The sequence below is a fragment of the Tachysurus fulvidraco genome, chromosome 15 (genome assembly GCF_022655615.1).
Source record: "Tachysurus fulvidraco isolate hzauxx_2018 chromosome 15, HZAU_PFXX_2.0, whole genome shotgun sequence".
NCBI lineage: Eukaryota > Metazoa > Chordata > Actinopteri > Siluriformes > Bagridae > Tachysurus > Tachysurus fulvidraco.
This window is the reverse complement of record NC_062532.1, coordinates 10987143-11004603: the sequence shown is the minus strand read 5'-3', so window position 1 is coordinate 11004603 and position 17461 is coordinate 10987143. Positions and strand designations below refer to the sequence as shown.

The 17461-nt window shown below is 37.3% G+C and overlaps 1 protein-coding gene across 2 annotated transcripts in view; it reads left to right on the top strand.

Moving 5' to 3' along the window:
• The window catches only part of LOC113639474 (alpha-1,6-mannosylglycoprotein 6-beta-N-acetylglucosaminyltransferase B-like), an 83700-nt gene that overhangs the window by 39717 nt on the left and 26522 nt on the right, over nt 1-17461 (top strand). For both annotated transcript variants that reach the window (XM_027141329.2, XM_027141328.2), the window contains exon 8: nt 2409-2578. In XM_027141329.2, the coding sequence (XP_026997130.1) occupies nt 2409-2578 (170 nt within the window). The remainder of the gene's footprint in view (nt 1-2408; nt 2579-17461) is intronic.

Sequence of the window (17461 nt, the reverse complement as noted above, 5' to 3'; positions counted from 1 at the left end):
CTCTGTTTATCTGCCTATTATGGTCTTGCTTCTGCTGTTCTGCTCTGTGAATCACAGAAAGCAGCATCGTGGGATTTCTCCAGCAGAATGAGCTCGGTAATGCTTGAATGGGGATCATTTTCTTCAAACGCATTTCTCCAAGACTCATGCTTGGATGTGCTGAGACTTATTCACAATGCAGAAGCACATTTTCCCATAGGGCAAAAAGGTGATTTTGCTCAGTATCTGTTTCGCACATTATGTGCTTTTTCTTTAAATGGGCAACTTCAGCATGCTTTAGAAAGCATGTGGCCTCCTGTATAAAGTGCGTATAAATCAAACAAAGCAAATGATGGATTCTGGACAGACAGTGAACAATAGAGAATGACAGAATAACAAAGGGAATATATAGAAACAAATTGAATAAGTTAAAATAGTGAAACTAACAGATTTAAGACGTTTATATAGCACAACAGGTCTACAGGGGTGCAGAAATAAGGTTTTAATCCAGATGTTTCCAACTCATTGTATGTAACAGTCCACATCAGGGAAGTCACAAATGATAGCCAAATAGTTTATTTTCATTTAAACATGTGTTTTGATTAATGAGTTTGGGGCATGGAAGCCTTTATTATCACTACATACTGTATTACAGCACAGTGGAATTCTTTTCTTCGCATATCCCGATTGAGGAGATTGTGGTCCGAGCACAGGGGCAGCTATGATTCAGCACCCCTGGAGCAGGGAGGGTTAAGGGCCTTGCTCAAGGGCCCAACAGTGGTAGGTTGGCAGTGCTGGGGCTTTTACCGCAATCCTTCAATCAACAACCCAGAACCTTAACCACTTGAGTCAAAACTGTGTAGTTATAATACCACAGCAAGGTTGAGCTTGATTAATTTGGTTTTGATTAGTTTCTATAACTGCTGAAAGTCTGGTAGCTTTAAATACAGCTGTAAACACTTAAAAGGCTCTATGTATTGTTTAGCTATAAATGAAATATCACTAATTGTTGGCACTGTGATAAAAGAGAATTTTGTTTATTCATAGTTCATTTGTATATTTTTATAATTATTTAAGCAACTGTAGTAGCAAAAGAAATGCTGAAAGTCTGGGATGCTACATCACCCTCAGCACCCCACCTCTTCAGTCCAATGTCAAACAGGCCAGATTAGTATCAACATTTCCACTCAATTGTGTTTTCTGCATTTATCTCAAAGATACATAATGCACAAATGAATTGAACAAGTGTTTATTTCATTCCAAAAAAAGTAAAACTATGGATTTATCATGCAGCCTTGCAGAAGCCTCGCGTTCACCGCTCCTATAAATACCCCACATCTTTCAACTTTTCTTCATTTTGTATTGCTACAGCCTGGAAGTGAAATGGATTTAATTAGGATTTTATGATTTTTTTTTTATCTTGCTAATAACAAATTACAATTACCATATTTTATGTTCAGTTTATGCTATTTTAGCTGAGTTTATTGTCTGGAGTTTATATTACTTCTTTGCCCTCTGATTGAATAAGGAAGGAAAGGTCTTTTTTCGAAAATCATTCACGTTATTAAATGTCCACACAAAGAAGTCCGCAGACTACATGCATGACAACCTTGATTTAATCTTTCGGGAGAACCGGAAAGTGGTCCTACAAACATGGGTTTGTATAGCATCCTTGTTCAGCTAAGAGAGAGTGCTAGACATGGACTACTGAGGACAAACTGTTTGGTGCAGAATTTTAGGACACAGAGTTTATTTGAATGGTATTTTATCAAGTAAAAAAATGTTGCACTATTTACCACACAAGCCTTCTCTTTCCATCATACTATATTGCAGCCTGAGTCACGGCACATTACAGACTTTGACAATAATGGTAGCTGTGAATTATGGAGCCCTTCCTTTTCCCCACAGTCAAGAAGGAAAAACGTATTGTGATAAACAGGTTATAGGATGAACTGCTGATACAAACCAGGAGGAAAACCTGAAAACAGTTTTCTCCAGAAAAATAAATAATAGTCACATAATATAATTGTTCTCTTATTTGCGGTATGCTGTGAAACCTAAATAGAATCCACAGCCACAGTTTTGTGGCCCATAGACATCAATAGAAGTTGAGTGTCTTTTCTACCAGGCTTAATGTTGTCTCTTCGTTCTTTTTTTTTTTTTTTTGCCTCTGAGGTCATACTGGAATTTTTCTAGAAACAAGAATAATAAAAGGAGCCACTTTGTTTAAAAAGAGCTGCACTTTCTAGGCTATTTACCCAATATAAATGTAAATTGCAAAAATGTTGATGCTCCACATATTAACACCTGTAAATGGAATACAGTATAAAAAAAACATAAAAGTTCTGTCACTTCCCAGTTTCTCTACAAAAGAAATGACTTTCTTTTGCTTTTTTTTGGTTCTCTTTGAATTCTTATATCTTTTCAAGGTGCTGGTACATGTGGGTTTTCTGACAGAGGAGTCTGGTGATGTGTTCAGCCCTAAGGTATTAAAAGGAGGGCCGCTGGGTGAGATGGTGCAATGGGCCGATATCCTCAGCGCACTTCATGTGCTGGGACATGACCTCAAGATCTCACTGTCAGTCAAAGAGCTGCATGGGTGAGTTTAATGTATTATATCTGCATAACATCTGCAGCTGCAAAGGTGCCATTTGTGTAATTCTGGGGGGTTTTTTCAGCACCACGGAGAGCTCCCAATTCACAATTTTTCTATTGTTTTGAATATTTGTGCATTAGAGTACATTGCTTTATGTTTTCTTGGTTCAATTGTACATTCACTGGATAAAAAATCACCTTCTACACTGTGTCATAAAATGGCTCTTGTATGAACAGTGTGGTTGTTTTAAGGTCTTGCAATCCGCATGTGGAATGTACACACACACACACACACACACACACACACACAGTGTGCCTCTATAGGAGCTATGTTTTTTTTTCTGTATAGTCTGCTTTTCTTGAAAACCATAAGCTTTAAGCTTTAAGAACTCAGGGGCATGGTCTATGCTATATGTTTCGATTTTATAATTATTACACAGTATAGGCTTGGGAGTATACTAACCAGAAGGTAAGTACATTTCTTAGTTAAAAAACTATGAGTAAGAAAAACATGTTATGCAAGTTCCCAAAAGTCTTCAAATAGTAGTTATGAAGGACTCGGCTGAAACTGTTGATCAGCCATTCCAAAAAAAATTAAAACAGGATATGGAAATGGCCTGTGTGTCATGGTTAAGTTGAATTGGTGTTTGGGACATTACCCATCAGCCCCTGCATGTTTCCTCATCACATGTCTCTCTAATCACTCACTACGGTTGATTTGCATCACTATTAAAGTTGTGTAAACTGTGTACCTCTTTATCATGCTAATAATGTAGTGTTTTGTTTGTTGCTTTGCCTTCAGTTGCCTCGTTCCTTGTCTCTATGTTTTCCTATTTTACACTGTGCACAGTAAAAGGTTGCAGTTGGATCTGTCACCTCTGAGCACCCCTGACTCGGAGACCCAGCACTCCTGACACAACTGGTCAGAGTAAGGTCCAGTTGATTAGTGGTTACGTTTTGTACAACACTAGTGGAATGTATAAATTAATACAATAAAATGTTATTGAAGAATATATAGCCACGGAAAAGAAAAGAAAAGCAGCAAGTACTGTCTGTCTACACACCAGTCTTCAATTAAACTTCTTAAAGTTTCATTTTAATATAATAATGTATAGCAATGATAGCCTGCTTTATGATAAGTGGTTAATCCACTTTGCTAATCCACTAATCCACTGTATTTGCTTTTGGTATAAAATAATCTCCCACAACAGCATATGGCAAATGCTCTTATTCAGAGCGAATTACAGAAGTGCTTTTGAAGTCTCTATCAATAAATTCATTGATACTTGTTCAGTGCTATTGCAAAGTTTCTTGAAAAAAAATCATTTTTAGTTAGTTGTTACAACTACAATACCCACAGCCTTAACCATTGAGCCAACACTATGTTTAAAAAACCTGAAAGAAAAAAACTTTCCAGGAATGACTATGTGAGCTGTCGTTTATGGATTACTCACTTATTGGCCATGGTCTCATCATCCTTCATCTCCATATAATGTTTTCTTTTATTTTCATTCAGCAGTCACAGAATAGCTAAAATCCATCTTGATAGTTTTGGAAAAAAAGGTGTACTGTATTTTTTGTCTCTCTTTATTTTTTAGCCAGATCATTTCAAATTACTTGACCAAGAAACTTCTTTCTTTCTTTCTTTCTTTCTTTCTTTCTTTCTTTCTTTCTTTCTTTCTTTCTTTCTTTCTTTCTTTCTTTCTTTCTTTCTTTCTTTCTTATACAGGCATTACAATACATTGTGATGCTGAAATCATAGAATATTACATGTTTTCTGCATACAGTATATCTTGAAATGATGGATTTTACTTTTTATAGGGCTCCTCTGTTTAAATTGGTTTGTCAAATAATGATACTGTACACCCATAAATCTCACTATAAAGATTATTAAGCAGACATTCTTAGGCTCCTTACGTTTTTCTCTATAAATCACTTAACATTCACGCTGTCTACTCACCGATAAATCATTGTGTAGATTAGCTCTGTAAGTTGACATTAGCCTCTCTTTTTTATCTTAGCACATAAGCTCAGAAAAGCATATCCTCACCATCGTTCTATACGAGTTCAAGCCTGCACTCTGTCACCTTTAAGCTACAGTTATACATTCAGACATCTGCTTCCTCTCTGATTGGCTTTATGTCCTTTTACTGGTACAGTACCAAGTTTTATCCCCTCTGTAAGGAGCAGCAAAGTGTTACGATCAGAAACCCTAGATATATTCATTTCTTTCTTACACGTCTGTCTGAATTGTATGCTATCGGTCACCATGCAGAGTCTGAAGATGACTCAGAGCTTGAAAAGCTCTGAAAAGCACAGCATGACAGCACTGTTGGTGTTCTTCTGAAAGATGTGCAGTTATTAAATGGGAGTGGGGTGTGTGTGTGTGTGTGTGTGTGTGTGTGTGTGTGTGTGTGTGTGTGTGTGTGTGTGTGTGTGTGTGTGTGTGTGTGTGTGTGTGTGTGTGTGTGTGTGTGTGTGTCTTTAGGACTTATACATTGTTCTCTGTTACGAGTGCTATTTTTATTGTAACACAAATGAAACTGACATCTCAATTAAGCAATGTTCAACAAGAATAAAATGGGGGTCAGTTTGGAGGGGGTTAATAGAGCTTCAGTAGTGTGTGAAAGTCTGATGTAAGGAAATGCTGTAAAGCATAGATGCCCCCCCAAAAAAACCTAAATTAAACTATATTACTCAGTTAAAACTGCTAAAACTTCTTAAACTATTTGTAAATATATATTCTTTAAAGCACAGTAAAGAATAATAAATTAAACAAGCCAATATTTTATGAGTAAATTGCTATCTTGATGAATCTGCAATGTTTTTTTGGAGGACTTTGGCAGTCCAACTTGCACACTTGCAAACATTTTTTTTTTAGCTCGGAAAGTGTGAAAGATTGATTTATTCATTTATTTATTATTTATTTATTTATTATTATTATTTTTATTATTATGTTACAAAAAGATGGAAAATACAGTCCAAAGATGGGGTAAAGAGAGATGTTGAGAAGTGATTTTTGTTGATCAACTGCATCATTTTGTGTATCATTTCTCCTGTACCCCAGAATCGCTTGTGAGGAAGCGGACAATCATTGGTCTCCTTCTGGCTATTATTTACTGTCCAGTGTCACCCAAATGAGGATGAGGTTCCCTTCTGAGTCTGGTTCCTCTCAAGGTTTCTTCCTCATATCATCTCAGGGTGTTTTTCCTTTCCTACGTCACCTCAGGATTGTTCATTAGGAATAGATGTTAAAAATAAACAATAATTTCATTTTAAACTTTACCATTTTTATTCCGTTCCCCTGCTCATGTAAAACTTCTTGGAGACAATGTGAATTGCTAAGAAAAAAACCCTATACATATAAATTGAATTAAACTGAAGTCTTGTCAGCCTTCAGGCTTGCGAAAAAAACACATGCACTTTAATTCTTGACTAAAACCATGGTTATCTAGACCGATGATTGAGAACAAGACAAGTCCTCCAAAAAATTTTTATTAATCTGAGATAAGTCAAAGTCAAGGCAGAAAATGTCTTAAATAAATATGACTTCACATTCATCTGCATCTAGCATCTCCATGCTTATATTGTATAGTATTGTATTTATTCTATTGTATTCTATTGTAAACACCCACTTTTCAAAGGTTTTTCAGATCTAGAAAGATAAATCCCTAATCCTTGGTTTGACATTGACTTTAAAGCTGTCTTGAATGCTGTCTATCTATTGACATATTCTTATTAGACAACCTTTTGTCAATAATAGTGGGCAAAACTGCTGACTTTCAAAAGAAAGGGCCATTTGAACATCCAACCACAGACATTCTATCAATAAATACCTGTTTATATGGCACAAAACCCAATTAAGATGGGATATTGTGGAGAATACAGTGACTATATGTGGATTTGTAGTGTATTTCCCATGCATCAGATTTCACCCTTGAAGATTTTTAACCTTGTGATCATTTAAGTACTTTATATTAAAGATATAATAATGTTTGTCAGAGAGTCTGTATCTGTGGGGAGGGAGGGAGAGAGAGAGAGAGAGAGAGAGAGAGAGAGAGAGAGACAGACAGACAGACAGACAGACAGACAGACAGACAGACAGACAGGTATATAGATAGATAGATAGATAGATAGATAGATAGATAGATAGATAGATAGATAGATAGATAGATAGATAGATAGATAGATAGATAGATAGATAGATAGACAGACAGGTATATAGATGGATAGACAGACAGAGAGAGAGAGAGAGAGAGAGAGAGAGAGAGAGAGAGAGAGAGAGAGAGAGAGAGAGAGAAGGAGGGAAGACATTCTGCCACTTGTATTGTCATTTAAGAGATTCAGCTTATTGCTAAAAGGAGCCAGGGGGGTCAGTGAGTAGGACAGGCACAAAGCACACATCGATCAGGGATCTTCCCCTTATCAAGCTTTCCCACTAATGATTCATCATCAGCAAAATAGAAAGCGCTTGGGTCCATGCTGCCTCTCTGGGACTGATCTGAACCTATATATTTTCTCTCTATTGGATTTTTATCCTCCTTTCAGACCCAGAGGTTAGACTGAGAAAAGGATGGACTCAAGAAAAAATTAAACCTTGAAGGCATCGCCTATTGAGACAGAAAAATCATGGAAAGAACAGATTGGAAACACTGCCAGCGAGCCTGTGAGCTCTGTCAGCTTTTGAGTTATTAAATGCTCCCCTGCTGGCAGGGGGTGGTGTTGGTGAGTGTGTGTCTTTTATAGTCGTGTGTGTTTATTTTCGATTCATCAAAATACTGTCATGTGTTACATGAAGTGACATGCTCTTGCACATCGCCCACACGCTTGAAAAGCTGCAGGAGCTGTTAATGTGGTGATAAAACAGAGAGTGATATGTCCATTGAGAAAAGATCTTTTGATGCGGCAAGATGCAGGGAAATATACCGAGTGTGTGTGTGTGTGTGTGTGTGGGGGGGGGGGTGATATGTATAAAGACTGCATTTTTTTCTTATCTTCAACTTCCCAGTTTCTGTGAGCCAGTGACCATAAGGGGCCTCAGATTCCTGTTCATTGCTCACATTTTAGACCTTAGCTCAAGGCCATCCACCTCAAGGTTTGATGTTTTGTGCAAGCTGAGATGCTTTTCTGCTTTTCACGCTTGCAAAGAGTGATTATACAGCAGTTACTACATCCTCCCTGGCAACGTGAACAATGTTGGCTAGCAACCTAGCCATTTTCCTCTTGTCAACAAGGGGTTATGACCAGTAGAACTGTGGCTCACTCGGTCTTTTATGTTTTTCTCATCATTCTGTGTAAACTCATAAAACTGTATTCACAGAAAAATCAGCAGTTTATCAAATCCTCAAAACAGACCATCTGGTACCAACAACCATGCGACAATGAAAGTCACAGAGATAAGTTTTCTTCTAATCTGGTGTGTGATGTGAACATTAACTCAAGCCATTGATCTGCATGATTTTCTGCATTGTACAGCTGCCACATGATTGGCTGATTAGGCAGCTGCATAACTGAGCTGGTATACAGGTGTCCCTAATAAAGTGGACAAAGAGTGTGTATGCATATACATGCTACATTAAAATGATCAATAGAAATACTACTAGCCTTTACACAATTTTATTTTATCACTTTAATAACACTATAATTCATCATTTATAATTTTGTCATGCAGCAGTCTAACTGAGTCTTAACAACATGAAGTACCTGTCATCAATGACAGAAAATATCAATATACTGTAGCCCACTTACACTGAGATGGAAAATAGCATAGGAAAGTACAAGTTTATTTGCATGCAGGATACATAGTTATAAAAGGGAAATGATTTATAATCACAGTCTCTGTTGTCAACAACATGAGTCTAGTTCCTCTCAAGGTTTCCTCCTCATATCGTCTCAAGGCTCATCAGGGACACCTCAACTCAATTCAATTCAGTTTATTTGTATAGCACTTTTAACAATTGACCTAGTCCAGGGGTCGGCAACCTTAAACACTCAAAGAGCCATTTGGACCCGTTTACCACAGAAAAAATACCACAGGGAGCCACAAAATTCTTTTGACATCTAAAATGAAAATAACACTGCATATATCGCTTTGTACCTTTATGGAAAGTATAGAAAAAACTGTAGTGTGTTGCATTTATGAAATCAATTAACTGCTACAGAGTAAACGCAATTTTATTTCTGCAGGCAAACAAAAATATTTTGAACAGTTTAGAAAGTTAAGAAAAAAGACACTGGGTTGAAGGTTACTTTCAAATAAAATGTTTAATATATAATTGAGTCCTTCGTATTCATGACCAGGGACCTCAAGTTTTGAAGACAGGCAAGCGTGACATCTCCAACCCCTTGCTTTTTTTCATTGGATGTTGCGTTAAATCTTTCCCAGATAGTGCTATTTTCTGGTTGGCTATTGTGTAGCCTCTTTTTTGATTGGCTGATGTGTCAGGCTCGACTAAGAACTGAGACGCGCTTGATTCCTGCCCGGTTCTACAGAGACAGCGGTGCGGACTGATACATTTTGGGTGCTGCGGCTTATTAAATACGTGATAGTCAAAAAGTTTTTCTGCGTGAGAAATACGATGTGCGGCGGGAGAGCGTGAGAAAAGACCGAAATGCGTGACTGTCACTCTCAATGCGTGACACTTGAACGCCCTGCATGACATCAAAACTTTAACATGCCGGCTGCAGCAAACCAAAAATGCGCCCGCTTCTGTATGTCAGATTTCGCAAGTCGGCAGTTATGACGCATATTTTGAGCGACCAAAAAAAATAAAAAATGAAACACGGTTTATTTTAATGTTACAAGAGCATCATGATCTTAGAATTTAGAATTATATTTTTAAAAAAACTAACTAACAACAATAAAAAAATTAAATTAAATATTTATTTTCCATATCTACAGGGAGCCGCAGCAGAGGGATGAAAGAGCCACTTGCGGCTCCGGAGCCGCGGGTTGCCGACCCCTGACCTAGTCAAAGCAGCTTTACAGAAGTAGAGAAACAGAATCAAAATTTTAAAGTTCAAAATTAAGTGATTTAAGATATTTTATATCTCTAATATCTATCCCTGATGAGCAAGCCGGAGGTACTGTAAAGGAAGCGAGGAAAAACTCCCTGAGATGATATGAGGAAGAAACCTTGAGAGGAACCTGACTCAAAAGTGAACCTCATCTTCATTTGGGTGACACTGGACAGTAAATAATGTCAATGTAAATAATGACCTTTCCGCAACAGTTTGTTGAGTGGAATTAAGCAACCAAGAGCTCCTGAGGAGCTAATGGCACAGCGTAATTTCTGAGTCCATTACAGACTTAACACTAATTCCTTCTTGCTGAAGTCTTCAAATGTTTGCTAATAAAGACCCGAGCACAAAGCTGACAGACACAACAGTAGTTCAAAGATGCCGTGTTTGTCACCAAGTGGTTGTACCCACAGCAGTCCCATGGGTCACTGACTGTTGATGCAGATCAATCCCCAGCAGAGTGCACCACCAAGTGACGAGACCAACCAGGGATAGGGTGACACTGTCAATTGTTTAAAGTGCTATAAAAATAAAGTTGAATTGAACTGAGCTAGATCACTTAATATAAACTACAAACTCGACTGCCCTAATGAAGCGAAAGAAATGAGGGATGATAGTTAAAAGTTTATATTATTTATTAAATTACATACATAATAATATTCTTTTATTTTGTTGTCATATTCTTATGGGAATCATCTCAGCACCATGCAGATATGTTAACTGATATCCCAGCCTTCGAGAGGCTAAAAAACATAACTAATTAATTAAAATTAATTAAATGCCGTTTTCATAGTCAAGAAACCTTGATGAATCAGATTATGTAGATCAATGCAGTAATCTCTAATGCATGAATCTTTAACGCCATAAATTAAAAACGGTTCAGTTGTGTAATCCGTTTTGTTAAGTTTCATTAAGATGTTTCATTAATATGCCTATTCCCTGACTCATGTGAGTTATGGTAGTATATTATAGTATATTCTGTTTGAGTGGCCCGACAGTGTGCCAGCCTACACGTCCCATCTACGATGCCTCTAAAGTTCATAGATGTGTCTGAGACAGCAAACCAGTCTGCTGTCTGTCTGTCTGTTTCTTCTCCCCATTGGCTTCTCATCCTCCACCCACAGCCAGTGGACAAGAGAAGAAGAAATGACTCATGCTATTGAACTCTAACAGATTCTCAGTTACTGCAGTGCCTGAACACATAGCAAGATTTAAAAATGTGTCAGTTTAAGCTTGTTCTGCAAGGATCTATATTCAAAGACAGGCTGTATATCTTTACGCCTTCTTTAGGGAGACTTTTTCGATCTGGAACGTAAGAAATTATTTAAGAAATAAACTCAGAAGTAATATCATGCAGGATTGTGTACCGAGTTTGTGTATATTTACTAAAACCACACTGGTCCTTTTATTGTGTGTATCACGCTGCTTGTCTGTGTTCAACACATAAAATTCCACTTCCTTGTTCACTATAGTATCGTCAGAGGACATGATGAGCGATACATTTTTCATGGCCGTGACATTTGACATTAAATATGAAAAATATAAATGGAAAAAGGGAAGTCAGTTTTATGTTTCAGTTTCCATGTACAAATCAGTGTGAGCTAGATAGCTATTTAGTCGTCAGGTTATAAAGTGAGTATACCTGCTGTGGGAACGGAGCATGTTTTTTTTTTTTTTTGCATTGTGCACTGTCACATTACAGTAGCCGATTAGATAACTACATTAATGTGCAGCTGAACATCCCTAATAAAGTGGACAGCCAGTGTTTGCCCTTTTTGAAATAACATGTATGCTTTCATTTTAAGTGCTGTTCGTGTACTTATAAATCACTCAAATTATGAGGAATTGAAATTCTCCACTTTTTACATTCTACCAAGCTGAATTCAATCTGAGCTCCATTCTTCAAGTGAAACATTTATTGGACTCATCTTCTGTAATCCACTGTTGTAGGACAAGAACAACATTTAGATTAACAAATAAAATAAATCATTTGAAGGGTTATACGACCTTGCGAATTCATTCCAGCGAACTACTATGACAATATATCAGAAGTTCTTTTTTGTAATTGCTCATGTACAGTAAGGACCCTCTAGACTGTCTTTAAGAGGTACAGCAGAAAATACACCTAGACTGAGCTGCAGCTCCTCTGAGTTTTGTCTTTATTTACTTGAAAGTCACAATGCTAAATGCAAGGTCTTCGCTCATATGATAATGAACTCTTGACACAAATGCATCTAAAGCTTCAGAAATTTGTCAATTGCTTCTTTAACATTCTGTAGCTGCATCTGTATCAAGCTGGCAGCTGTTAACATTGACCCTGACATCCTGGTGTGCCAAGACTTAAGGAACATTTTAATATAGAATTGTACAGTATATAATTTGAGATAACTGAAAAACACTATGTCTTGCAAGCAGAGTTTTAACATGATTGCAAACATTACATTCGGTCCATGTTCGGTCCAGTTTGGCCATTTTAGAGCTTTTTTTAGGTTCCTTTTCTCAAAATGCACTGTAACTGTAGGTCATACTTGTTGATTTGGTTGGTAGCTAACCTCTGGTACAAGAGGGAAAAAATCCTGGATATATGGCATCTGTTCATAAAGATCTAGAGGAAATCCATTTATTTTGTTCATTTAAAACTGACTCTACAAAACTGTATCTTTCTTTCATTTAACTGGTGTCCATTTCTGTTGTGAAGCTGTGGCACAGTGTATGATTAGAGTCAGTGTTGTAATGTAACGGAGTACAAATACTTCGTTACTGTACTTAAGTATAAATGTCAAATATCTGTACTTTACTTCGCTATTTAAATTTGTCAACTTTCACTTTTACTCCACTACATTTCCTAGATAAAATGTATACTTTTACTCAGTTATATTTCCACTAAGCATCTTCGTTACTCGTTACTACAAAATAAAATCAGCAGAAATGTGTGTGACTGTAATAAGGGAGGTTTGGCGAGTCACTGCTCCTAGATTGTATTACGCAGTTCCGCACACTCTATTTCAGCGTAATGTTGCCAAAAGGAGGCGGAAGCACAGGCAACCAGTCAGAGACCAAGAGCCACATTTTTTACTGTGTTACCGCAAAGAGCCACATCATACACATGGGCACACATGAACATCACCTTTTTTCCCCCTGCCATTTTGAGAGAGAACTTGACACAAATTGTTTACTCAAATGATCTTGCTCCTACTGGGAAACTTTGAGGTATTTTCATCTCACTCACATGCACGTTTGACGAAAGTACCGTATTGGACTCAAGCGAAGCGAACACACATTAAAAAGACAAATACAAACTTCGATATGAACGTAAGAGCCGCATGAAACCGGACAAAGAGCCGCATGGCCACCCCTGTCTGACGACCGCCCCGACGATTGTGGTGAACAGGATGAAGAAGATAACGTTATACACCCGTGGCCGTATTTGCAGGAAATGTTTCTGTACATTGGAATGAAAGATTCTTCCTACCGGATGAAGTGCCTCTTATGCCTACCGAAAATCACTGAAATTGTATTTTTTACTTCAAATACTTAAGTACATTAAATATCAGAAAATTACTTTTGATACTTAAGTACAGTAAATATCAGATACTTTTTACTTGAGTAATATTCTAAAAGGCAACTTTCACTTCTACCAAAGTCTTTTTCTAGTACGATACTTGTACTTTTACTCAAGTATTGCTTTCTAGTACTAGATTAGAGTTAATAAGTGAGTAAGTTAACAAACAAGCATATAAGGTCTGGCTTAGTACTCTGTTTGAGTACCTTAAATAGACCCATATTTTGTCTAATTTTTCCTGACTTAACTTTCATTATCATGTCCATCTGTCTCTCACCTCCAAGGTTGGAGTTTGATTCCAAAATCTACCCTTTTAACACAAGAGTTTGCATGTTCTGCCCATGCTTCAGGGGCATTCTCTGGCTACTTTTGGTTTCTCCCTCAGTCCAAAGACATGTGTTGTATGCTGAGTATCTGTAGTTTGTACATGTGTGCAAATGTGCCCTGCAATAGGTTGGCACACTTTCCAGGGTGTCCACCACTGCCTTGAGCTCCAAGACCCCTTGGAATAGACTCCAATCTCCCTGATGATTTTGTGTAGGATAATCACTAAAGAATGTGGATGGATGGATGGATGGATGGATGGATGGATGGATGGATGGATGGATGGATGGATGGATGGATGGATGGATGGATACACTACAATGGGCTCAAATATTAATTTACTGTTAAAAATGTAGAAGGACAGAAACATTACATAGACAAACATTAACATTCAAAAGACTGCTCCTATTACTGTGAATAGATATTTTTTCTGTTGTGCTGGAGCTCTTTACTTTCTAGTTGGGCTGGATTTACCAAAACACAATACAACTGAGCTACTTGGAACAATCAATGGATGTATTTGTAGTCTGTGGCATTATGCATGCATGTGTGTGTGAGAGAGAGCGAAAGAGAGTGTGTGTGTGTGAGAGAGAGAGAGAGAGAGAGAGAGAGAGAGAGAGAGAGAGAGAGAGAGAGAGAGAGAGAGAGAGAGAGAGAGAGAGAGAATGAGAGAGACGGAAAGAAGGAGAGATCCTCCTCATGCAAGCGTGCACTGACATACAGCATGGCTCATTCTCTTCTCAGCATGAGGTTGATCCTCTATCTACGTCTGAAAATAACCAGCAGCAATCGTATTAAAACTTGCTGGCACTTGCTGCTTAGAAATTGTAGGATGTGCTGCCAGTCAGCCTTTAGTGAACTCACACACATTCTCCCTGAGGAATTTTCAACCCCAGATCTTATTTCTATTACAGTGTTCTGTCAATGTGTATGGTTGAGATTCTCTTGTGTCCTGGTGTAGCAGCTCACAAATTCATGCAAATTCAAATTCTCCAAATGTTTCCTGTAGTATACATCTCATTAAAGCCACTAGGCAACCACAGCGGTTTGGGGAATGTGTAAACATTCCTAGCTAAGTGCTGCACTGTGCTGCTCATTATCACGCATTTCATTCTCTCTGTGTGATATGGCACACTTACAATCAAATATCTATTCATTATCATAAATGAGAGATACTCATTTTTGCCTCTGTATTCAGCTCGCATACATTCCAGGATTCAGCAGATTATTCTCTAAGTAGTTCATGATCAGGGGTGACATGGAGAACATGCGTAATGAAGCGAATATGGTTACTGTAGTAATAGTGATGGTCTACCAGTATGGACATGTAATCCCAACAACCCGAGAGTGGAACGTCATTACCGTTGTCCGTATCCGATGTCGGGAGCTTTATTCTGTGTCACTACTCACAGATATTACACACAGGTGTTAAGTGATAAGCGTGTAGATTGAGTGGTAAGAAAAGAAAATGGTTAAGTTGGTTTGAACTACTTAGAAATTTATGTTTTGTTTACGTTTGTATATATCAATACAGGACTTGAGTCATTTTAAATACATTTCCCACCTTACATAGGATATGCTGTGGATCCACTATGGCACTGACAATGATAAGGTGGTTACTAATATTTTTGTACTTAGTGTTAAGTCTATAATTAACTCAGAAACTACGCTGTTCTATTCGATTCTCAGGAGCTCTTGGTTGCACACTTCCACTGGACTACAAACTGTTGTAAAAACATTATTTCCTGTCCATGCTCACCCAAATAAGGATGAGTTTCCATTGGGAGTCTGGTTCCCCACAGCCTCTCAAGGTTTCTTCCTCTTATCATCTCACAGAGGTGTTTCTTGCCACCGTTGCCTCCGGCTTGCTCATTAGGGATGAAGTGTAGACAATGTCAAGTGTTAAAAGTGCTATATAAATACATTGAATTGAATTTAAAGAATAAAAGAATGAATAGATGAATGAATGAATGAATGAAATTTTAGAACTGCATCATAATGCATAATACACTCTGTGTAGTGTAGGGGTAATAAGCAAACTTTTCTGAGCTTTTTGTTTTGCCTCCATATTCATATTTCCTCTCGTTGTATTTTGTATAAGCTTAACTGTTTGGCTGTTCATGAGGATATTTACACTTCATTGCCCTCCTCTAATGAAAGCACACATGACTCTATGGCAAAAGAGTATTGTGTTTAGATCACCTTTCATTTACACATTCCCCATAATTTTAACGTAAGGCCATCCTTAAAAATATTCTTGTTTGCCGTAACCCGACCGAACCTGTCAATTTAGGACCAACTCAATATTTATTTATTTTATTTTTTTGGCTTCAAGTCCGACCGACTTGCCGGTTGTAAATTTGCATTAAGACCGACCTTTTTTTGTACTCTTCAAATATATCTAAAAAATTCATTAAAACAGGTCGACACCGCTTTAACTTGGCACGAAGTTCTGGAAAAACTGTGTCCAGCATCAAAATAAGGTTTGCAATGATGCGCCCGAAGGCACGGGTTGAAGAATGCTAATTTGTTTAAATTCATACCTACGTAATGACCATCACCAAAATTGTACTTTTTTTTTTTACATTGAAACTTGAAAATATATATATATATATATATAGACCTACCTACTGACCTTTTATTTATTTAATTATTTAGTTAGTTAGTTAGTTAGTTAGTTAGTTAGTTAGTTAGTTAGTTAGTTAGTTAGTTAGTTAGTTAGTTAGTTAGTTAGTTAGTTAGTTAGTTAGTTAGTTAGTTAGTTATTTTGCTGTTACAGCAAACCAAAATATTTTTAAGGATGGCCTAACTGGGAAAATTTGTTGGAAGCCAGAGAATAGATGGTCTTATATGATATTTTATAGGATATTATTGCAGTAACATTTCTGTCTGATGAACAAAGATGTGTTGGTTAAGTCTGTCAGCTAATAGGATTAGACCTTATACCTACAGTATTCTAACAGTACTGATTGATGAAAAGACAGTGATGATAAAAATACAAAGCCAGCTGGCAAACAGGATTAATAAGAATGAAGAATAAGTAAGAGGTCAGCCATTTTAGAACAAGGCCTCCATCCAAGTCCATTACTCATGCAGTGTTAGTCATGCTAGTGATTTGTACAATGATATTTTCATCAAGCTAATTTTATAAATATCCATAATCCCTTATGACTAATTACACAATGATGATAAGAAACAGTATGTAGCAGTATATCAGGAGAGAGTGTGACTCTTGGGAGTTTCAGGAGTGAATTTTATTTAGCCAGGCCAGTACATCAATGAAAGTACGTGGAGATGAAAGACCAGAGTTTATTAGATGCTCAGCCTCCTCCTCCACACATGCTTTTGTTCCTCATGGCTACAGCCATGGATGCAGTAGGTAAAGGTAACAAGTGTAATTAACACAGAGCATGAGTTAAGGAGAATATGTATAAAAGGTGTCCATCTTCCAATATCCTTTCATGTAAACCTTAAAAGTATTCATTCATATTCAGCTTTAGAATGGGTCTAGCAGAGAGATGTTAAGTTTACTGTGCAGTAGCACATTGATTGACAGAAGGACCTGAACCTGATAACCTGAACTTTAAACTTAATTTAGGGGTAAAGAAGTGTGAGAAAAGACATCAAGATATCTGTAGAGAATAATCCTCGGGATCCGAGTAATAATAAAGCATAACCACATGAGATGAATGGGGAAAAAGTGTGATGTTTACAGAGTTTCTATATCGTCACACTGTCTATTCTTCATCTCTTCTAATTGAAATTGTCAGAATCTTATATTAGCATTTAGCAGATGCCCCTATATAGGCCTTCACATCCCCAGAATCTTCATATACAAAGAAAGTGACTTTGTCTCAGACGTTAAAATATCTAGACGTTTATTCATTTTTCTAGTTGAAACATTATTTGGTTTATTTTGTTTATAGCCAAACAATGTTTGCTGAAATGAATAGCAGACAGGCAGATAGATACAGGTTCAGC